This window comes from Amia ocellicauda, chromosome 12 (genome assembly GCF_036373705.1).
Source record: "Amia ocellicauda isolate fAmiCal2 chromosome 12, fAmiCal2.hap1, whole genome shotgun sequence".
Classification (NCBI taxonomy): domain Eukaryota; kingdom Metazoa; phylum Chordata; class Actinopteri; order Amiiformes; family Amiidae; genus Amia; species Amia ocellicauda.
In genome coordinates this window covers 22,767,530-22,791,251 of record NC_089861.1, presented here as the reverse complement: position 1 = coordinate 22,791,251, position 23,722 = coordinate 22,767,530, and the positions used below count along the sequence as shown (strand labels likewise).

General features: G+C 40.8%; 1 protein-coding gene across 2 annotated transcripts; it reads right to left on the bottom strand.

Annotated features, from left to right (window-relative positions):
- Window positions 1-5,915: 5,915 nt before the first annotated feature.
- LOC136764576 (cytosolic phospholipase A2 gamma-like) lies at window positions 5,916-22,310 on the bottom strand. Of its 2 annotated transcripts, none has more exons than XM_066718753.1 (15): window positions 22,271-22,310; window positions 21,449-21,477; window positions 19,044-19,186; window positions 18,597-18,795; window positions 18,145-18,256; window positions 17,721-17,861; window positions 16,670-16,735; window positions 15,939-16,010; window positions 14,704-14,811; window positions 14,164-14,283; window positions 13,813-13,860; window positions 11,970-12,065; window positions 11,407-11,561; window positions 9,047-9,215; window positions 5,916-6,544 (listed from the first exon to the last, which is right to left on the bottom strand). In XM_066718753.1, the coding sequence occupies exons 3-15, from the start codon at window positions 19,133-19,135 to the stop codon at window positions 6,366-6,368; spliced, it is 1,557 nt and encodes a 518-aa protein (XP_066574850.1). In that variant the 5' UTR covers window positions 19,136-19,186; window positions 21,449-21,477; window positions 22,271-22,310; the 3' UTR covers window positions 5,916-6,365. The 2 variants fall into 2 exon arrangements, with proteins under 2 accessions (XP_066574850.1, XP_066574849.1); XM_066718752.1 differs by lacking the exon at window positions 22,271-22,310 and adding an exon at window positions 21,664-21,926.
- Window positions 22,311-23,722: the final 1,412 nt, after the last annotated feature.

Sequence of the window (23,722 nt, the reverse complement as noted above, 5' to 3'; positions counted from 1 at the left end):
GGACAGCCACACAGGGGTGGAGGTTGGGGATGTGGCAGAACCCCCTCCCACTGTAATCACATAGGCCTGGTCCTGTCTAAGTATCTTCCAGGTCCTCCCTTTCAAGCATGTGGAGGAATGCTTCATCCTCCCACTCTAGCCCGTCCAACGGACAGTTCCTGACAGTTTGTCATAATTCACTGGGAGGATTAACTGCTCCATCCAGTCTTGCTCTATGAGTGCCTCTGTCTCTGGTGCTGCTGGCCACTCTTTCTCCCACTCTAGCTCTGACAGAGCTATAATTTCTTCCTCTGGCTGAGTTTCCAGAAGTGTCGCGGGTTCCTCTTAAGTGTCAGATGACGGCTGTGACTCCACACCCAGTTGGGTGGAAGACTAGCAGCTCCATTGTCTCCAGCACAGGGCCTTCCTGTGACTCTCCCCTCTCCATTACAGAGGAACATGTAGGCAAGGATATTGCAAAGCTCCTTGAAGTTGCCCTCCCACTTACAGTAAATACGATAAATTGCATAACATTCACTTGTGCCGTTGACATGCCATTGTGCTGCTTTGGTTTTGAAGATATTAACATTTATTTATTCTGCAAAAGTGACTGTCACTCAACCCCGACACAGAATCAAACCAAATACCTCTCTTTCATTTGTGCTTCGTTTGTGCTGGTTTGTGCTGATTAAATCAATGTTTAATCTATTATGTTTAATCTATTATTAAATGTATTGATGATTTATAGTGACGTCACTCGCTGAAAATAAATAAATCGTAATATCTTCAAAGCCAAAGCAGCACAAATGTTTCATTCAATGGCACAAACCAGCACCAAAGTAGAACAAACATATATGCAATTTATCGTTTTTGTTGTAAGTGGGGTGGCTACTTCATGGAACTGTGTTGTGAAATTAGTGCGTCTCGAGCCTAAACTAAGCACAGTTGCACAAATTCATAACCTACACAGATAACATTTCAGTCCATGATTCGTTCTCCTAATAAAGTTAATGCTCATAAAGTCTCGATAACTCAAACTATACTCCTCTCTCTGCTTCTTCACAACAGGAAGCCATACCCTGTTCCCTGTTTTATTAAGGGGGGAGTCAGTCATTGAGCAACACCATATCATCTCCTGGTAGATTTCCCCTATGAAACATAGAAATTAAAGAAAAGGGATCAAAGTTAGCTGTGTATCTTAATAACAGGAGAAAGAAAGAGCAGCTTGTTTTTATAATCTAGTTAATGAAGGCGAAAGACTCTGATTCAATACTGTGTATTACAAAAATGGTAATATAAATGAGTGTGAGACATGGGGGTGTGAGCTGTAACCCAAATGTATATAGGGCACCAGCCAAAATTTCAGAAACCACTGCTCTAGAGGGACTTTTCTACACTCTTGATCTTTCATTGCCTTTCTTTCTCTTTCCCTTTCCAGTGAGATCCACTTGCCTATGTAGTATAAGCACATTTCCTGGCAGAGGTCGGACAGTGTCTTCACTTGCTCTGCCTCGCTCTGCTGGTCCCAGTTCTCCAGCACCTGCTGCAACTGCTTTTGTGCCTCCTCATTGCCTTGGAGACGGAGATAAAAAGCAAATGCAGCATTACAAAGACATACACATGTAAACACAATGTACAGTGAGGGAAAAAAGTATTTGATCCCCTGTTGATTTTGTATGTTTGCCCACTGACAAAGAAATGATCAGTCTATAATTTTAATGGTAGGTGTATTTTAACAGTGAGAGACAGATTAAATTCAAAAGAATCCAGAAAAACGCATTTCAAAAAAGTTATAAATTGATTTGCATGTTAATGAGGGAAATAAGTATTTGACCCCTTCGACTTAGTACTTGGTGGCAAAACCCTTGTTGGCAATTACAGAGGTCAGACGTTTCTTGTAGTTGGCCACCAGGTTTGCTCACATCTCAGGAGGGATTTTGTCCCGCTCCTCTTTGCAGATCCTCTCCAAGTCATTAAGGTTTCGAGGCTGTCGTTTGGCAACTTGAACCTTCAGCTCCCTCCACAGATTTTCTATGGGATTAAGGTCTGGAGACTGGCTAGGCCACTCCAGGACCTTAATGTGCTTCTTCTTGAGCCACTCCTTTGTTGCCTTGGCTGTGTGTTTTGGGTCATTGTCATGCTGGAATACCCATCCACGACCTATTTTCAATGCCCTGACTGAGGGAAGGAGGTTCTCACCCAAGATTTGATGGTACATGGCCCTGTCCATCGTCCCTTTGATGCGGTGCAGTTGTCCTGTCCCCTTAGCAGAAAAACACCCCCAAGGCATAATGTTTCCACCTCCATGTTTGACGGTGGGGATGGTGTTCTTGGGGTCATTCCTCCTCCTCCAAACACGGCGAGTTGAGTTCATGCCAAAAAGCTTGATTTTGGTCTCATCTGACCACAACACTTTCACATAGTTCTCTTCTGAATCATTCAGATGTTCACTAGCAAACTTCAGACGGGCCTGAACATGTGCTTTCTTGAGCAGGGGGACCTTGCGGGCGCTGCAGGATTTCAGTCCTTCACGGCGTAGTCAAGGATTGTATCTGCTGAGCCACCTACTTTGGTGTCATCTGCAAATTTGACAAGTTTGCCAACTATCCCAGAGTCCAGATCGTTAATATAGATTCGAAAAAGCAATGGCCCTAGTACTGATCCCTGTGGAACTCCACTAAGAATCCACTCCAGTTAGAAGCAACTCCTCTAATCGACACCCTCTGTTTAATAGACATCAACCAGTTCATAATCCTTCTACTTACATTACCCTGAATGCCTACAGCTTCCAATTTGAGGATCAGTCTTTGGTGTGGAACCGTATCAATAGCTTTCTGGAAATCTAAGCATATCATATCAAATGCTTTCACATGATCTACAGCTGCAGTTGCATGTTCATAAAATTCTAATAAATTAGTAAGACATGATATGCCTCATCTAAACCCATGTTGAATATCTCCAATAATATGGTTTTCATTAAGATGCTCCTCTATCTTCAGTCAAATTTTTTCCCACATTTTACAGGTGATGCAGGTGAGACTGATTGGTCTGTAATTTTTGTCCCCTGTCTTGTGGATTGGTCTGACATTTGCTGTCTTCCAGTCAGTTGGCACATCCCCTGTTCTAAGTGTCATTTGGAATATTTGAGTTATCAGCCTATAAATAATTTCTTTAAGTAGTGTTGGAAATATACCATTTGGCCCAGGTGATTTGTTTGTTTTTAATTCTGCTAGTCCCTTTACAACCTCCTCTTCATTTATCCTGATCTCTCTTAGGATTTGAATGGACTGGTTGTTAACCTGTGGCATGTTATCCGTTTTTCAATTGTTAAAACCTCTGTGTGTATATATATATATATATATATATATATATATATTTTTTTTTTTTTTTTTTATTATTATTTTTTTTTATCACGGACGACTGCAAAAAATCAATGGCAGAGCAGATTCTCATCTGAGTCCATACTAGCAGGCAAGATCATTGACCCCACCTCTGAGGGAGACGTTTTACCCAAATTTTGTTCTGGAAATCATATAAGCTGCAGTACCCAATTTAATAATTTGATTTACCTTTAGTAGAAATTGCATTGGGTCAAAATGTACCTAAATTCCCGACATAATAGGAGAATGGTGCCACATGCTAACCTCTGGGAACAAGCCCTACTGTATTGCCAACCCAACAGAGAGGCAAATTGTGAGGAAAGGTGAAATCAATATGGCCAATCAGTTTCATATTTCTGAGTACAACATAACAGTACAATTATTTTGGTTAATGCACAATACAATGTTATAAATCATAAAAATCCTCATTTAGAAAATGCAAGGATTGCCTCTCTATTGGGTTTGAGATACCGGGGCTGTCCAGTGGTATTACCCAGCCCCTTCCACTGCCTCATCTCTGCCACTGCTGCTCTGACACCTGAAGTCTTACCTAAGAACTATTTAATTTTTCTTAGTTTTGTTTTTAGTTGTTGAATTCCATGAAGATTAGGACCCAAAATACACTTTTGTTTAAAATTAACAAACAAACAAAATGAATTACACATGTAAAATACCCAAAAAGGAATAAGCAAAAGAAAACACAATTAAGTTGCATCACGTGCCATTAGTAATCAGAAATAAGAAAAATTTCACACTGTGTTTTGGCTTTTTCTGCATTTCTGATTATATTTATATTACTGTTAGTGTGTACACAGGGCGGCTGATAACCACTGAGCTGTGACGTACGCAAGTTGGTGTGACTAAGAAGTATTTGGATTTCTTGATAAACTTCACTGAAAACCATCAAGAACAGCCTTCCAAGGAAAAGATTAATGAGGGTGTGATATCATTCCATTCCATCTCAGATGTCATTGACCCAGCTGTGGCATTTGATTCTACACTGTCTTGAGTCTTGCCTTAAGAAAATGTGCAGCTTCTCCTTTTCTCGTTTACAAATCATTATGCATCTCAGATCTTCCCTACCGGTACCTGAAACAGACACCAATACAAGCCTGCACTCAGTTATGTGTGGCCTATTGTTCTCTCCTGAACTTCTCCAGGACCACCGGGAGTAGGGGGAACAGTGGGAACACGTAGAGGAGACAGCGCTTGGGTGCCTGATAGTGCCTTTTCACCGACAAGGAGCCGGTGCTAAATTTGGAACCATTCCGTGCTTTTCCACCGCAAAAGAACTGGCTCCCGGCAGGCATAGAGCCGCTTTCTCTGGCACCAAAAACTTTCTGGTCTGGAACCAAGGAATCAGTGACGTCAGGGGCCAGGGCGTGTGGTAAAGTCATCTCCACAAAAAGTTATTTGCTGGAGTGCAGCCGCCATGTTTAAAATGCCAGCAGAGACACGAGCAGTGAGGAGAGTACAGCGGTGTGTCGAGGAGAGACACTTTAGTGACAATATGGTCTCACCAGGTCAACTAACTCATTAGGAGTTGTCAAATGGCAGCGATGAGATATGACGGACCATCATCACAGACTTCGTCAAAAAGCAGAATTTCCCATCAAACCATTAACGTCACCTGAGATCATCCGTCAGTTTATTGATTTGCACATGACTGCACCGCAAATACCCCCAAAGCAACAGCATTCAATATCAACAACAGTAGGCATCAATAGGCTAGCCAATAGTCATTGTTTTTCAAACAAGAATAAAAGTAAAAATACGACACAAAATGAATGAAAATGTATCCACTCATACAAAGTATATTCATAATGAACTGTGTGCGGTGACGAATGCATGTTAATTCTATCTTGTATTTTATTCAATACAGTAAAAGTGTCTGAAAAAGCGAATCGGTGTAAATTTTGTTCTGTTTTTTACAATGTATCTATGCTGTTTGTAGATGCTGAATGAGCTTAATTTTCATGGTTAAATAGGGTTTCAAAGATGCAGTCCGCCTTGGTGCTGATTATTATTGCCGTGTGTTTCTCCACTTCTACTCCGTGCTTGGGAATGTCCCCATCCAGTGACGTGACCATTCGGTTCCGGTAAAGCAGTCCGGTTTGCAAAATATTCAGCTGGTTCCCAGGCCGAGCACTGGCTCTGGCTCCAGCACCTGCTCCTTGTCAGTGAAAAAGCACTATAAGTGGTCTTGGATGGAGAACCATAGTGGGCAGTGGTTGAACTCTTCCCAGGCAAAGAAATCCACTTCTGCTCTGCTGAACCAGCTCCACAGTTATTGTATCACAAGCAGGTGGAGACACCATTCCGAAACCGGGGGGCCTCCCTGTGAGAGGAGGTCCATCACCGTGTTGGACAGGCCTGGGAGGTGAACTGCTCTAATGGAGCGTAACCGAGAACCATGTGTGTGAGAGTCTCAGCTTTCATGGGCTACCAAACACATGGGATTAAAGAGAAGCACACGGTTTTTGTGCCCTTTCAAGGGTACCAGAGGGGTTCGTCAGCTTAAGGGGTTAAATTTTGTTAAACAAAACTATTCCATGATTTATTTTTTATCTCCAATTGTTTATTTGTTCTATGCATTACATTCAGACTACATTGAGACATCAAACTGCTTACATTTCAATAAAAACTGGAACAATGGAGGTGTTCTAAAAGTTTTGTCCGGTAGTGTATGTATGTATGTATGTTTATATACATATACATACGCACCGACTACGCGTGGGCTCAAGGGCTTCAGCCTCACCCGAACATAAAGTAGTAGGGCTCAGCCCCCCCTTGAATTTTGATTAGTTACGTATTCATTCAAGGAAGAAAATAAAATAAATCCTCCCCCTCCCGCACCATCAGCCACTCCGCTCTTGATAATTATTTTCTCTGACAGTGGTTGTAGGGGTTTTGGCTTAGTAAATCAACCCCCCTGGGAATTTCAAAACTCGACGCTGTGTGTATATATATATATTTAAAATCTGCACAAGGGAAGTGGTTTGTGTTTTATTCCTGCTGCTTCTTCAGTACGGCCTCCACAGCCTTCTGCATCTCGGCGATGATCTGGTCTCCATTTCTGCGGACGTTGCTCTTGGAAAATTCTAAGAGATCTTGTATCTCCTTCTTGCTGTAGGATCTTCTAGCTGTACTGTAAAGGTTCCACATTTCCTTAATCTCTTCTGCATCTGAGACAGGAGCATATTAAAGAGAAAGTGGTCAGGACACATTTTCTATTTAAAATACAAGACAGATTGCTAGATAAGCAAACCATCAAACACCATTCTTTTTCACTGGATTTGTATAGATGGTTAAAATGTGAAACATGAATTAGTACATTCTCAATTACAAAACTGTAGAATATTGATAGTTAGCCCATTGGGTTTAGTTACATTTTATATTAAGTGCAACATGTTCTGGTGTATCAGGATACAGGATGGAAACCAAGTCCTTGTGCCACCACAACTCCAGGAGAAAGTTGTCCCTGAACTTTATGAAGCCCACCCAGGCATCTGCTGTATGAAGAGCCTAGCTAGAAGCTTAGTGTGGTGGCTTTGCATGGATCAAGCTTTGGAAAAGAAGGTGAGAGAATACACCATTTGCCAGAGTACATGTCATGCACCAACTTCACTACATCCATGGGAGTGGCCTTACAGACTGTGAGCCCAACTACATGTGAATTTTGCTGGTGCATTTATGGGGAAGATATTCCTGGTTCTCACTGATGGCCACTCCAAGTGGATAAATGTTTATGCCATGTCTTCCACTACTTCTCAAGCTACCATAAACCAGCAGAGGTTGACAAATGGGTTGCCAGAGTTGCTAGTGACTGATAAAACAGTGTTCACTAGTGAAGAGTTTCAGGAGTTCTGTAAGAAAAATGGCATTAAGCACATTAGGACATCAACCTACCATGCTACATCAAATGGGCTAGCTGAAAGAGCGGTAAAGACAGTAAAGCAGGGAATTAAGGAAATGAGGACTGGCACAATCGAAACCATGTTGGCTAGATTTTTGTTCCATTACCGAATCACATCTCAAACTACACCTCATCTCCAGTAGAGTTACTGATGGGACGAAGACCACGATCTTGTTTGGATTTGCCGAGAACAGCAGTGGAAGGACGGGTAAGTGCTGCACCAGCTTGACAGAAGTGGCAGCATGATCAAACAGCCAAAGTTTGCATATTGACTGTAGAAGATGCTGTTTAAGCACGAATGTTTGGAGCAGATGAAAAGTAGCTGCAAGGTATTATACTGGAGACAATGGGTCCAGTCTCATTCCAAGTGAAACTCGCAGATTGATTCACCATCATCTAGACCACCTAAGGAAGTGCCAGGTGGAGGAAGTTCAACCATCTGAGGGCCTAGAGGATGAACAAGTATCTTTGAAAGATCACTACAGCCCTAATCCCATGCAGTTGGAGTGCCCCACAGAGAAGGTTTCAGTGGACCCAGAGCCAGCATCCACATGAACTCCAGTATCAGAATTGTGTCACTCACAAAGAGTATGCAGAGCCCCACAATGACTGGAACTGTAGTGTAGCTTGTCTCTAATTTAATGTCAGTAAATGTTAAGAACATGATTAGTGTTATCTAAGGAGAAGGGATGTAGAATATTGATAGTTAGCCCCTTGGGTTTAGTTAAGTTTTTTATTAAGTGCAGTAATTGCAACATGATCCCTGAGCAGCTCCAATATACGGAGTCATGAGTCAGGGGAAGTCATGTCCCGGCAGTTCTATTGTTCTGCCCTTAGTTTATAGTGAGCGCCTGCCCGAGCTGTACAAGTAAATTAGTGATCAATAAAAGATCAGTTTACCACAGTAGGTTCATCCCGTGATGCTTGATGTAATACTGAGTGGAGTATACTACAAGTGCCCTACTCTGTCTCAACTATACCACAAGGTTACAGCACCTCCTGGAAATAGAGGTAACTCATTTTGCTGTTGAAATATTTGAGGCTGTTATTTTACTGGTGTAACCTGGGTAAAGTACCTTGATCAAGTCACGTTTCTGGGATTGTGACCATCTTGTTACAAGCTTGAAGCCTTCTGCACACACTTCTGAATTAAGCATGTAAGCATTTTATGAATGCAGTATTTCTGTTGCAGTCTCTTCCTCTGTTCAAAGAATACGTCAAGGTGCCCTTAAGCCACCAAGAAATACATTCTAATGCTTTTCCTGATTTAAAAATGTCCAGTAACTTGCACAAATGACAATCTGTTACCATTTCTTTTGCGAGACTGGGACCTGGACCAAACTAAACACTGGCCCCACCCGCGGCCACAAATTACAAACTGGTAGCCAGTCGCAGTTTGATTTATTGTCAGAAACCACTTTGTACTGCTACTAAAAATGTAATGGGGTACAAGTTTATATTTTGTTTTCCAGGGAGAGGTCAAAGTTCCACATTCATTCTGAGTCCCATGAAACCCCTTTTCAACAGTAGCTCAATGTGAGACATTAGAATTAATCCGGACATATCCAAATATTTCAAGACGCACAGTATTCACCCAATATGAAGGTACAATACAAGTTTGTAGCAAGTGGAAGGTGGTGAAACCGCGCCTTGTTTAATGCTTTCAGCATTCCCAATCTGTGTGGTTTCTTAAACATTGTACTAAGTCATTTAACCTAGGGAAGAAGAAATCATCAGTAAACATGTCCCGGTATAAGAAATGGTGACTGACCTCCACAGTTGGCCTTGTTGAAGAGAGGGAAGTGCATCACAGTGGGCATGTCCTCCTCGCTGTAGATGTAACAGTCAGATGGACAGGCCTTCTCCTCCTCACTCACCACTGGGATGTCTGGGAAGGGGATGTTGTTCTGCTGACAGTACTCTGCTGCTTGATGGACTGTCTGCAGGACCAGAGAGAGAGTGAGAAAGAGAGAGAGAGAGAGCGAGAGAGAGAGAGAGATGGGAGTAAGAGAAAGAGTGAAAGATGGAGGGTGGGACATAGACTGTTAATTCACCAATCAATGTTTATTTCCATGCATGTTTATCAATAGTGGGATTCACACACAGTGTTTCTATACAATTAACTTCAATTAGCTTTATAGCCAAACAAAAAAATGAAGAGGGACAGGTCAAATTAAAAACAAGCAGAATTCCACAACTACTTATATGTATAAACTCACATTACACATACAAATTAGTGTGAATGTGTCAGGGTTCCCACTCAATTCAGGGTTCCATTTTCCATTAAAAAAAAAAGTTCAAACTAAATATTTTTTATATCACAAGATATGTTCCTGTTTGACATTCAGTCAATGCTCAAAAATAACATTAATAATGTGCATAATAACAGTCAGTGTGCATAATCGTATTCGTACACAGATGCATTGCTGCCATTACTGAAGGTCTACGTAAACAGTTCTATGTAAGGTGCATGTTACTGAATTGATGCCAATACTAAATGTCTCACCCTTACCAAACTACTTCAAAAGTACAGTAAGTGGGTCATTCCATGTCAAATTAACACAGAAATGTGGATTTCAACCCTCATCATCTCAGAGTTATGAAATCAATGTTATAGTTAGAAACAAATATGATAAGCACTCCTGCAAAAACATTTTTGTAGAAAAAAATCTCCAAGAAATTAAGCTAATTGATGACCCGCATATTTAATGCTTTCATTTCCTAGAATTCATGTTTTGAGTTTTGTTTTTGGAAATGAATATTTTTTTTCCCCTGACTTTTCCAGGTTCAAAACATTTTTGACCTTTTTCCCTGACTTTTCAATGACTTTCCAGGCCAATGTTTTTTTTTTCCTGACTTTCCAGGTTTTTCCATGACTGTGGGAACCCTGATGTGTAATGCTTTCACCCTGTATTTTTAAGAGATGTAGTGGGAAATTACAGAAGTCTACAAAAAGCATGCAACCCTGTCTTTGTATACAGCGATTATACTCTGAATACATGTCGTAATCTGGATTTTAATGAGATTACTTCCAATAGAAAAGATTGTAACCCATTGTTCATCACGAGATACAAAAGGCTTCCTTTAACTCTTATCACCATTTCTTTTCTTCACTTCATGTGAGAACAGAGCTCAGAGTATTTATTATTTCATACAATAACCTTGCTGCTTCTTCATCAGTGTATCCTGAGATTTAATAAAACCACTACAGAGAGCTCTGTTGTCAGCTTTTTCCGTGTAAATTAAACACAACCAATGTGAAATGTCCCAGTGAAATGGTGCGGCACCATCTTGGGACAGATGCATGCTGGAAGCAGCCCACATCAAACTACACATACCCCTTTTCCACTGGGATATCCGACCTGAGCCGGAACCAACCTGGCACAGCTCGGCGTGTTACCCACTGGCATTTCTATCAAGCTGAGCCTGGCCAGGCTGTGAATCATCCACCCGTCATCATCCTCCTATTACTAACTTTAAATATATTACGAATACTTAATACAGGAATAAAATACATTGAATGTACCAGGGTTCACTGACTACCAAAACAATACTATAGCCTACCAAATAGAAATTCAATAAAATAATTGGAGCCTGTCAAATGTTGTTTTTGTCGCATTTGAGAATGTTTAATTTATGTGTCTTTGCAGCTTCACTATTTAAAGATAGGTAGCCAGACCAGTTTGTTTTCAAAACCAGTTTGTAATTTGTGGCCGCGGGTGGGGCCAGTGTTTAGTTTGGTCCAGGTTTTTTTTTTTTTAAATTATAATACAAAATGACTAGAGTCACCATACTCTCAAGATCTTCTATTGTTGTCATGTTGTCAAAAACCTGCCTATCTTTCAGCATCAGGCACGCAACTCTCGACATTCACAGTGCAAGACATCATTTACCTCAGCGCGCGTCTTGCAGTGGAGAAACACCCGACCCTACCAGGCCAGCTTAGGTCTCAGTGAACAATCCATTGCTCTTGTAATAGTGGTGTAAGGGCGGTTACTGAATTAAAGGCCAGTCCCTGTTAAAGCAAAGTGCAGTGTGTTCCCTTGCAAACAACCATGACAGTCTGAAACTGTTACTATATAACAGTGTAGTGCATAACTGTAAAGCACTGCACAAAGTCAGCATATTTACCAGGAATGGGTCTCCAGCGCTGAAGTCGAAGGACAGGATGAGCTGCACTTGTCTCTCCGGCCTCAGGACCAGCGGGTAGCCACAGTTAATTGCCAGGCCAGCGTCGATCAGGTAAATCTTCTCATCCTGGACCAGGTCACTGGGGAGAACATTCTCTAGAGAGGGAGTGAAGGGTTGGTGCTGTAGAGAATGGTGTGTTGCTTGGAGATTTATTATATTATATTGTTACATATTACACTGTATTAAACTGTTCTGTGAGTCATTATACATTATTGTATTCTAGCCTACTGTCATATATGACTCCATAATTCTAGTGTAGCTTCAGATATATTAATTTGTGTTATTTACGTTGATTGCATTAAGTTATATGGCCAAGCTCTGTCTCTGTCACAATTCACATTGATCTGTTGCTATAGCTGCCTTTCTCTTGCTTGGACTATGGCTTAATTGGAGCCACAATTACAGGAAAGTGTTACAGGATTTCATTGTATTCTGCTACATTGCAATGGTCTTGTCCTTGGTTGCCTTTAATAGTACAGCACTGCAGCTCAGTACATATTCACCTGGGTTAGGGTGCTTGTGCAGAAAGTTGAACTTGGTTCCCCAGGTCCATTCAAAGAGGAGGCAGAAGATGATCGTCATAACTTTCAATGAAATGACTAAAGCCAAATAACAAGTTAAAGATTGTTTTCCACTCTTTAACAAATTCCACTCGACATTCAGAGACCTTGCCTCGACTACCACTGGCTTTTTCCACTCTAACACACCCTCCTCCTATGCTCGCAGATTGCTTCCTGTTTTATAGAGGCAGGGAGCCAGTCATGATGGGAACAGCTAGTCAGCAGTTCCACCAGGATCCTCCCTCACCTGGGGTCTGGAGAGGTGCAGGGCGGCCCAGGACCACCTAGTGTGGCGTCACACAGCCCCCCAGGCTGTGCTAGCTGTGCCAGGGGCACTGGAGGACAGCCACACAGGGGTGGAGGTTGAGGATCTGGCAGAACCCCCTCCCACTGTAATCACATAGGCCTGGTCCTGTCTAAGTATCTTCCAGGTCCTCCCTTTCAAGCATGTGGAGGAATGCTTCATCCTCCCACTCTAGCCCATCCAACGGACAGTTCCTGACAGTTTGTCATAATTCACTGGGAGGATTAACTGCTCCATCCAGTCTTGCTCTATGAGTGCCTCTGTCTCTGGTGCTGCTGGCCACTCTTTCTCCCACTCTAGCTCTGACAGAGCTATAATTTCTTCCTCTGGCTGAGTTTCCGGAAGTGTCGCGGGTTCCTCTTAAGTGTCAGATGACGGCTGTGACTCCACACCCAGTTGGGTGGAAGACTAGCAGCTCCATTGTCTCCAGCACAGGGCCTTCCTGTGACTCTCCCCTCTCCATTACAGAGGAACATGTAGGCAAGGATATTGCAAAGCTCCTTGAAGTTGCCCTCCCACTTACAGTAAATACGATAAATTGCATAACATTCGCTTGTGCCGTTGACATGCCGTTGTGCTGCTTTGGTTTTGAAGATATTAACATTTATTTATTCTGCACAAGTGACTGTCACTCAACCCCGACACAGAATCAAACCAAATACCTCTCTTTCATTAGTGCTTCGTTTGTGCTGGTTTGTGTTGATTAAATCAATGTTTAATCTATTATTAAATTTATTGATGATTTATAGTGATGTCACTCGCTGAAAATAAATAAATCGTAATATCTTCAAAACCAAAGCAGCACAAATGTTTCATTCAATGGCACAAACCAGCACCAAAGTAGAACAAACATATATGCAATTTATCGTTTTTGTTGTAAGTGGGGTGGCTACTTCATGGAACTGTGTTGTGAAATTAGTGCGTCTCGAGCCTAAACTAAGCACAGTTGCACAAATTCATAACCTACACAGATAACATTTCAGTCCATGATTCGTTCTCCTAATAAAGTTAATGCTCATAAAGTCTCGATAACTCAAACAATACTCCTCTCTCTGCTTCTTCACAACAGGAAGCCATACCCTGTTCCCCGTTTTATCAAGGGGGGAGTCAGTCATTGAGCAACACCGTATCATCTCCTGGTAGATTTCCCCCACCTGGGTCCAGGGAAGCACAACGCAGTGCCACCAAGCGCTACATCACAGTACATGCAGTGCACGTATATTACTCTATATTACTCTCTCTCTTCCCCTCTCTGCACCTCTGCATCTGTGTCTCTGTGTCGGTATGGTGAGGTGTGTCTGCTGGTTGACGGAGGTTCTGCGGCGGCCATCCTTTGCTCTGAAGTGTTTGTGTTGGAAAGAGACTTTGAACGTCCTCCCCTTTATCTTAATCCTGTATATAGTTCACAGTAAGCAACATGATAACATTCTCATATAACAGTCTCTTAACACCTGAATTGGGTTAAACGGTGGGGGTACTTACCATTAGAGATGCTGTTTAGTGTTAAAGCCTCTTCCAGAGAGGGTTGATCTATGAAACATAGAAATTAAAGAAAAGGGATCAAAGTTAGCTGTGTATCTTAATAACAGGAGAAAGAAACAGCAGCTTGTTTTTATAATCTAGTTAATGTAGGTGAAAGACTCTGATTCAATACTGTGTATTACAAAAATGGTAATATAAATGAGTGTGAGACATGGGGGTGCGAGCTGTGACCCAAATGTATATAGGGCACCAGCCATAAGTTCAGAAACCACTGCTCTAGAGGGACTTTTCTACACTCTTGATCTTTCATTGCCTTTCTTTCTCTTTCCCTTTCCAGTGAGATCCACTTGCCTATGTAGTTTAAGCACATTTCCTGGCAGAGGTCGGAAAGTGTCTTCACTTGCTCTGCCTCGCTCTGCTGGTCCCAGTTCTCCAGCACCTGCTGCAACTGCTTTTGTGCCTCCTCATTGCCTAGGAGATGGAGATAAAAAGGAAATGCAGCATTACAAAGACATACACATGTAAACACAATGTAAATACACTGCAAGGGTCTAAGTCAGTGGTATTCCTGGTCCTGGCTACTCAATATCCTGCTGGTGTTTGTTCTCTCAATTCCTTAATTGACCTAATAATTTGCCTAATTAGAGCTTGTTAATCTTTTTTAACCATTAGAGATGTCAGGTTAAATATTAAAGTATAAGGCACCCACATTATCCAACTTTTTGTAACTGAAATAATTTTAAAGATCAAGTAAAGCAAATTATTATTTCAATTTATGATTCAGTTAATTACTTCAGGGTGTAGTTGGATCAAAAATCCTCAGGATAAAGCATCCTTGTTAGAAGCATCCATATTAGTTATGCAGACTAATGATTGCGAGTGAGGTTTCACCTTCTTGAAGGGCCATTAAGGCATTGACAATGGGTTTGCAGTCCATCCCATCATTGAAGGCCTCGTGGAGGTCCAGCAGTAACAGCATACATTCCATATTGGGGTCGACTGTCAACAATAGATGTGTAGAAAGTACACAAAGTTACTCAAAACATTGATTTTGTTGGGTGTGATCAGGGGCAGTAATGGGGTGTGACAACCAGACACTTTTATACAGAGATCAAAATAATACAGCTTTGAGACTAATACGTGTCAAGGTCTATCTACATTGTTGACTGTGAGTTTCTATTTTCAGACTATATGTGATGGAGTAGGCCCATCCTTTAATTTGACAACTAACTGGATTAGTACAATTAACAACAAATATAAACACAAAAGAGCCTTGTAACTTTTGGGTTGAACAGGGGTGTGGGAGCTGCCACATTTGTTTGGGGATGCTTGTTTGGAGAGTCTCAGCTTTCATGAGATAGCAAACACTTGGCAAACACAACAGTGAAGAATACACATGGGATTAAAGAGAAGCACATGGATGTGATGCCCTTTTAAGGATTTGTCACCTTAAGGGGTTCGAATGTGTTAATTAAAATGATTCCATTATTTATTTTTTATCTCCAATTGTTTATTTGTTCTATGCTTTAATTTCAAAGAACATTTGAGACATTAAACTGCATACATTTCAATAAAACGTTTGTACGGTAGTGTATATATGTGTAATGTATACAACTGTAAGTGTAAACCTAGGTCTGGATTAAATCAAAACATTGACCCACTCGCTATTAGAAAACTAAAGAACTGTACTCCTTTTGATTATGACTCTTTCTTCTAATCATAAATGTAACTGCTATGATGTACAGGTTTGTGGTTTGCTATTATCGGGTGGGCCAAAGTTTTTATTTCATCCAGCCTCTAGTCTAGGTAGTCGAGGTAGCTCTAAAGTAGTGTTAGTTGTCCTGCTATGGGAATTTTTCTTTTCTTGTTTGTTGGTTCTTTTCTGAACTGCTTTGTGTTTTGAAACCATTTTCCAGTGTTTGGTATCAGATCACCATCTGCAGTTATGCAATACTGTGGTGTAGAAATTAGCATTTAGAAGAATCCCATTATTTTGCCATAATAGAACATTCTGGATATTCTACAACCTTATCCTTTTGCACCAACACAAAGCAGTGAAAAACTGTTTGGCCGGGAATTAACTGCATGAATTTCATATTTGAGAAAACATCACCACAGATCCTCACCTGTAGAAACAGATTCATTTGTTGCCCTTCCCCGTAACATTCGATTGAACCCGGGAATGGACTTAATCCAACCTGCAACAATGAGGATTCGGATTAGAACACAGAGTACAGTAAAACTACACTTTAAGACGGGGTCCACAATCCTGGTCCTGGAGGACTCCCTTCTCTGATGGATTTTGTTCCAACCAAACTCTCTAAGTTGTGTAATAAAAGAGTGGGTTCTTTAATAAGTTCTTTCTTCAGTTCTATACTTAACTTTAAACCGCTACTGCTTAAAATAATTAAAAGGCTCTGATTTAGGAAATTATTAGTTCAATTGAATAACTGAGCTCGGCTGGAACAAAAAACAGCAGCGACCAGTGCTTTAATACATAATACTAATTGTTAATATCAGCAAGTTAAGGGGTTAGTAATGTGGCTTTAGTTGTACAGTCAGGGGATGAAGGAGTTGGCAAAGTTGAGATGACCCTTGTGTCAGACAATGCACACATCCTCTGGGAAACATACTGATCGTCACAGTGTAAACAGCAGAGCATGGCATTGTAGGGAGGACATTTGCAGCATTCACTGACAACCCATAGAGCTGAAATGCTGCCCACCCCTTGTGTTGCTTGATTAACCGTGTGCTGGCTGGGGCGTGTCTGAACTTTGTGACCAAGTGTCAACTAAACAGAGACTTTACTGATTGACAGATGTAATCCCTTGGTAATATAATTCATTAAATGCTGTACCTTTGATAAGTGATGTGATAAATTTCTTGCTCTCCTTCCAGCTTCCTAAGGCACTGCCACACAATCCTGGAGAAAGAGAGAGCAGTAAGAGATGAATGTGTTTTACTAATCAAATAACTAATCAAAGTCTGTGGAAATTCCTCAAATACTCAATCCACTAGTTAGTATTGTATTTTTGTGACTCAAGCTCTGCTGATGGCTACTCTAGCATGATTATTAGGACACAAACAAAAACAAGATTGATTTGATTAATTTGCTTTAGTTTTTTTAAGCAAACATATGTTTAAAAATCTGTTCAGAACATAACATTTATTATTATTAGTCTACTGTGGTCTATTGTCAATTCTGGGGGATTCTGTATTAAGGCCAAATGCACAAAAAATCGGAAAGTCTAATTGTATATTATTATTATCATTCTTAAAAAGTTTGCATTGATATCAGATGGAAACCTGTAGATAATATAGATTTTGAAAAAGAGCGCAAACCCCCTGCTCCAAACACACTCAATTTAAAATAATCAATGGGTTCAAGAAATGTACATGAAGTCAGTCAATTACATGTAAATATCAGCAAATTAGATATTATCATTATGTGGGTAATATTTTTTAAATGAGAAAAGATGTCTTATTTTGCAAGAATACCCAACAGGTTCTTTTAACTTAAATTAGGGAAACCGCACATTAAGAACCTCATTGTGTGTCCAAACATTATTCCTGTTGACAAGTGTTATGTTCCTGGTAGAAATAAATACAAATGCTCACTGACTTAATCTTTAAAGTAAGTTCAGACATCTGAACAAGTTCATTAAAAAATGATTTTGTAATAAAAGTTATTATATTTTAGGTTGCTAGTCAGATTAAACATCTAATTCCCTTCACAATGCAAATGATAAGCAAACATGCCTAGGTTTTATTTCCTACAGTGCGACATCTTCCTGAGACCAGGCCAAGCCAAGACCAGAAACACAGGGAGAGCCGCCTGCTGACAGTGAGCTACAGAGCCGTTGTGGTTCCCTGATCTAGGGATCAGCATGTTTAAAGGCAGTAAAAACCTTTCAGGTACAGCAGGTCCATTTCATCCCGCTCCTCAAGGATTTCCCCTTCCTTGAAAATGCTGCCAAACTTTGACGTTTCTATGAAGGCACCACACCCCGGGTAGCCAGACTCATGGCGGGTGATCTCGAACCAGATTCCTTTAAGAGAGAGAGAGAGAGAGGAGAGAGAGAAACCGTGGTCAGAACCCCCGACCCAGCGTCTGTCTGATCAACACAGCTCCCCCAGCAGAGCAACAGAAACCACTATAAGGCCGGACACACGATGGGGTTTGAATGCTCTACCAAGCAGAGGGAGGGATGATGTCACCATGAAAAGCTCACACACTAGGAGTCGTATTGCCCTGTTTTTTCTCAGGATTATTGCAGTAATAGTTACAGTGGTCCCTACTATTTTGAGCACTCCCATCACAATGTTTCTTACCCTTGTCATGTTTGTCTTTGTTCTCTAGCCTCCATCTGTCAATGGCGGCATAGATTGGGTAGGGATTCAGCATTTCCTTATCTGTCTGATCAGAAACACTCTTTGTTTCCTTCTGGAAAACACACAAATATCTGTGAGGGACCAATAGTGTAATCTTCCAGAGCAGGTGGGACAGGTGATCAGTGAGAAAGAAGTCCTGCTCTCTTGAATCAGCAGAAGGAGAGAAAGAAATAATGAAATGTGCAGCGATAGACTCCTTTTCCACAGTCTTTATGGTGCTCTGCTCCTCGATGCTACCAATAAACTTCACTCATACTGGCAATCAGACAGAGAGGAAGACCGACACACGGACAGACACCTAAAGCAATAGATGGACACATGAACACTTATAGTGAGACAGACACATAGACAGACAACTATAGTGAGACAGAAACACAGGCAAGATTGCTTACATCTCTCACGACAGGATAAACATACAGGGCAGCCCAGATGTCTGTCAGAGAGAAGTTACTGTCTCTTGTGGCCTCATTTATCCTGTCGATTATGTCTTGGAAAGTAATCTCTTTACTTGTGAGTTTCTCAACCATCTCAGCCTCTTTCTGCTCCACTTGAAGGGACCACTTCTCATCATTGTACAGAGAAGACATACACCTGCAATCACAGATACACATTCTTCTATTTCTCTTTGAAATCACACTCGGAGGAGACGCTCAAATAGACATTTCAAATGAGTTATTCTGCATGCCATTTCCACCCCTTAGTGAAATCCCGTGTGTGATCTTGTTTGTCAATCCGTTCAATCTGAGCCTGTCAAAGCATTCTGCCGGTTTATAGAATGGGCTCTGAACGGTGCTCTTACTTTTCTCCCGTGACCTCTGACCCCAGGGCTACAAACTCACCAGGTGGATCCCGACACCCCGCACAGGTACTGGATTGAGTCCAGCAGTTTCTGAGCCCCCAGCTCACTCAGCGTCCCCATCAGAGCCACCATGGCCCGCAGACCCCCCCCAGAGCCCAGCACTGCGATCTGAGGCACATCAGCCTGAGGCAGACAGGGCAAGGAGAAAATCAATGAGTCTCACACACTCAGCTTGTACATTCATCCGTCCATCCATCCATGCATATAGATATAGGTATAGATCCGGATCCAGATAGTAGCCTCCAGAGCTATAGACACTTAAAAAAATGGAACTAAAAAGGAAACACAGTGGCACACTTGGGATTTTAAGTAAAGGGTTGGATGATTAGCAATAGTGTATATGTTGCATATGTCAAAAACTAGTTTTAAGTTTCCTAATACACAATGTTCAAATCTATCAGTGCTTAGTAAAACATTTGATAACAAGGAGGAGACGGTGCTGTGTCTGTATCCTTCTAACAGGTTAATCCGATTCTCGGGAGGGATACCCCACCACCTGAGCCTGCCCAGCTCCTCCACGATGTGTGGACTGTGGCATTCTTCAGCGCAGAAGACTCCACCTCCACTGGACTGAAGTCTGAAGATTGTGACGGCTAATCAAGCCATTCATGCTCGTATTGTCCTCCCTTACCCAGCTAACCAAGTAATACAATAACAAAATAACATTACATTCTGGAAACACAAATCTGTATACTCCAGGTTGTGCTGTAAAATATTATTATAAAATGACAACCTTGTGGTGGGGCAGGGGCTCAAACAAAAAAGGGCCACTCCTAGTCTGGGGGGTTGGGGAGCTGGAGAAGTGTGTTCCGAGGGGGGGAGCAGGGGGCAGTCCTGGTGAAGTGCCATCCCAGGGGTGGTGAAGTGTGGTCTATGGGGGGCAGGGGATGCTCTGGCAAAGTGCGGTCCCTGGGGGGCAGTGCACCCCCAGCCCCCCTGCACATCCCTGATCAAATTAAATGTGTTTTGTGGTGGATGGCACATAATTTTTTATCTTATATTGCAGCCAACAGCACTTTAATTTTTAATAATAGTCTACTAATTTCACTGATATTTTGATTTCATTATTTTCAAGAAACATGCAGGCAATAACTAGAAAATAACCTATTGCAAAAAGCCAAATTGATCTAGAAACATTTGTTACAGAAGAAAAGCACAAGTGTACTGTATGTGGTTATGTGATCTATACAAGTATATAAAGCTTTTAGTCTTGTTACTTTATAAAACTTGGTCGTATAGTATAGAGTGATTTTCCACTGATTTTTCAAGCGTAGATCGCAATAATACGAGCACATGCGATGGTACTTGTGACGTGCTTTAAGAAAAGCAGGTATTGCAATGGTCTGCGAGCTTGCAAGTATCTCCATAATGCCTTTTGGCCATGGTCTTCAATACAGATACTCGCACCCATCCATTCACATGTCACACACCCCGACTGCGCTACACCTCAACACAGTAAACAACTTCATCCAAGTACCAGAAAACAAATGCTTGTGACAATCTCTACACCTGCACAGTGAGCCATGCATCACTCATGCACTTGCCTGTCATATTTAACATCCATAGATAAAGCTAGAGAGACACGCTAATAATTTGGCTATATATGGTTATAACCTAATCAAATTATTATTATTATTATTATTATTATTATTATTATTATTATTATTATTATTATTTATTTATTTATTTATTTATTTAATTTATTTATTTATTTTTTAACTGCAGTAGCAGTTTTATTCATTGCTCGGATACACTAAATGCATCTGTAAGACAATAACATGATCATATTTGGGCACCATTTCCCTGATGTAAATTAGCAAGCTGGCAAGTTAGCAGTCCTTCGTTCAACGAATGTATTACACTTGTACAATGACTTGTTGGTGAAAACTGGTGCTTTTCAGACCCTGATCTTCTTGCTATCATTGTCATACAATCACTAGAAGGTTACAGCAGCTTTTTGTTGAAGGTCCTTGTGAGAGGAGTCAACACCATATTTGGGAGGATTCACTTATAATTCGGCTTTGCTAATGATAATGTCAAAATGCTATATTACTCTTTACATTCATTTCTTATACAACATATTATACAACAAGGCCTTGACAGTATGCCACTGCAATTATCAAGAATAAACCAATGGAGCTAAAGTCAAACCCACTTATTGAAAATGTATGAGCTCTGGAAGCTTCTGTTACTGAATTTAATATAATGGGAGGAAAACAGAGGAGAACAAACCCAGTACATTCTGTTATAGCCAAACAAAGGTATTCATCTACAAATTAATTTTCAAAACTTTGTCATATTATAAAAATATCTAAATACTGGAGTTTTTGGAAATGACCAAACAAAAACTACATTCTTAACAGAAGATAGTTTAGAGATACTCACTTCATGGAAGTAACACTTATCATTTTCTCCTGTAAGATCATTAAGAAACATAAATCAATAACTGCCACTCCCTGTGTACAACATTATACACTCATACCCATACAGTTTAGACCATGGAGGACAAGGATTTCTATGAGATTGTGTCTGATGACTGAATTCTGGTTTCCTACATAATTTAGGACAGAGACCTACATTCACCTTCCTACACCACTTACCGCAGCCCTGTAGCCTATCCCACAGTACTTTACACATTATACAGCTGATTCTCCTTTCTTCTCAACACACAGGTATAAATCAGTTCCTTACATAATAAACTGTAGTCCCCTTTTTCCTGTAACCTCATCTCCTAAACCTCTCTTCTCTGACTCAGTAATTTTCTAACTGCTAGGGAATTGCACAGCGCATTGCTGTTGCCTTGCAAATTGACCATCTTGTTAGAGCTGCCCATTTGTGTGCTCTTCATAGAAGAGGAGTAAACAGTAGAGGTACACAAGCTAATAAAACCGGTTTGCAGCAGTTAACAATTAACTCTCAATGATTTTTTACTTTTGGTAATTATGTCTACCCCACTGCTCGTAGAACCAGTTTAACTCTCTCCACATGTCTGCTCACGCTACTGCTGAGTGATCCCAGAACAGGAATTTTGTCCTGTATTTTTGACTGTGCTATGTTTAAATTACTTCAGTTACTTTATTTTATAATATATAGCTTTTTAGATTTTCTAAACTGCAATTTTGCTCACAATATCTATCACATGATATCTATCAATATCTATATCTATGATTTTATACAATTATTTCAAGGTTTTAAAATCTCAGTTACCTTATGGGTGTCTATTTTGTCCTCCTGTTTACTTGCTTCAGTGGACCTGCTAAAGAAATGGGATCAGTCAAATAATGTGCTGTGCCTTATGTGACCCATTGAATGGGTGTGGCTATATTCCAACATTCCAATATTCCATTGACAAGTGGCAAATCCACCTGGTTTGAAAACACAAAATTCCATTGAAATATGCTACAATAAGATAAAAAGAAAAGAAAGGAAATACAAAGTCAGAAAACTCAAGCTGAGGGGCAAAGGAGGGAGCGATGCTAAAGGGGGTATTTCACACAGTCCTGGTCCTGGGGACCTCATGCCCTGGTGGTGTTCATTCCAACAGAGCTCTCAATTACTTAATTGAACCCTCAATTGAACTAATTTGCTTCATTTTAAATTATGTAGCTTTCAAGTTCCATGTGCAGTTTCATACTTAATATGTATAACTGTTTAAAATAATTTAAGATCTCAGATTAGGCAAATGATTAATTAAATTAGGGTTTCATTAAGTACCCTATTATTAATTGACTCAATTAAGTAATTGAGAGTTCAGCTAGAACAAAAAACAGCAGGGCATGGGGTCCCCAGGACCAGGATTGAGAACTAGTAGGGTAAAGGCTTGGCCAAACTCACAATGGTGCCCTCCCAGAAAATACTAGGCCATATGTGTTTATGCAGGCTAGGGGGTTAAACTTGATCCTTTCCATTTATGTCTGAGACAATCCACTCTCAGCCCTGGGTCCATATAATGAAACTATTCTCAGTAGAGTCATGTTGGTCTTATTATTCAGCACAGGGGAACAATACTATGAGCTGTGTGTTTACCACTTCATACATTTATTATAAACCTGTTAAAACCCTTCTGCACCATGCCAGTGTGTGCATGTTTTTCCATGGATGGTGGGGAGTAAGTGGGGAGCAAAACAAACTAATGTGTGTGTGCATGTGCGTGTGTGTGTGTGTTGGGGTGGGGGCAAATGCTGTCTCATGCTTCCTCCATAGTGCCACCACAGTGTCCAGTGCATCTGTCTAGCCCAGTGGTTCTCAACCCTGGTCCTGGAGAACCCCCTACCTTGCTGGGTTTTGTTCAAATTTAGCTCTCCATTACTTAATTGAACCCTTCATTGAAGTAATCATTTGCTTACATTTGACACTTTAAATTGTGTAACAGGTAAAATGTTGGTTCCTTAATAAGATAATAAGTTACTTATTCAATTTTATACTTGATTCAGGAAATTGATACTTCAATTAACTAATTGAGAGCTCCTTTGAACAAAAAGCAGCAGGGTAGGTGGTACTCCAGGACCAGGGTTGAGAACCACTGATCTAACCCTAAGAATTCAAGTGGTACATAGAGTTGCATGGACACCTAGCATTCATTTAATTTCCATGACATGATAATGTGTATTTGTGCATATCTAAAGCAGTATTAAATATATAGCCTCCTTACTGTCACAA

Excerpts from the sequence above, each read along its gene's own strand:
- LOC136764576 (XM_066718752.1), bottom strand. The coding sequence starts at position 21,700 with ATGTGTAAAGTACTGTGGGATAGGCTACAGGGCTGCG. Across the intron at positions 18,796-19,043 it reads GGGGTGTCGGGATCCACCTG|GTGTATGTCTTCTCTGTACA; the intron begins GTGAGTTTGTAG and ends CTGTGATTGCAG. Across the intron at positions 12,066-13,812 it reads ACTAAACAGCATCTCTAATG|TCATTTCATTGAAAGTTATG; the intron begins GTAAGTACCCCC and ends ATTTGGCTTTAG.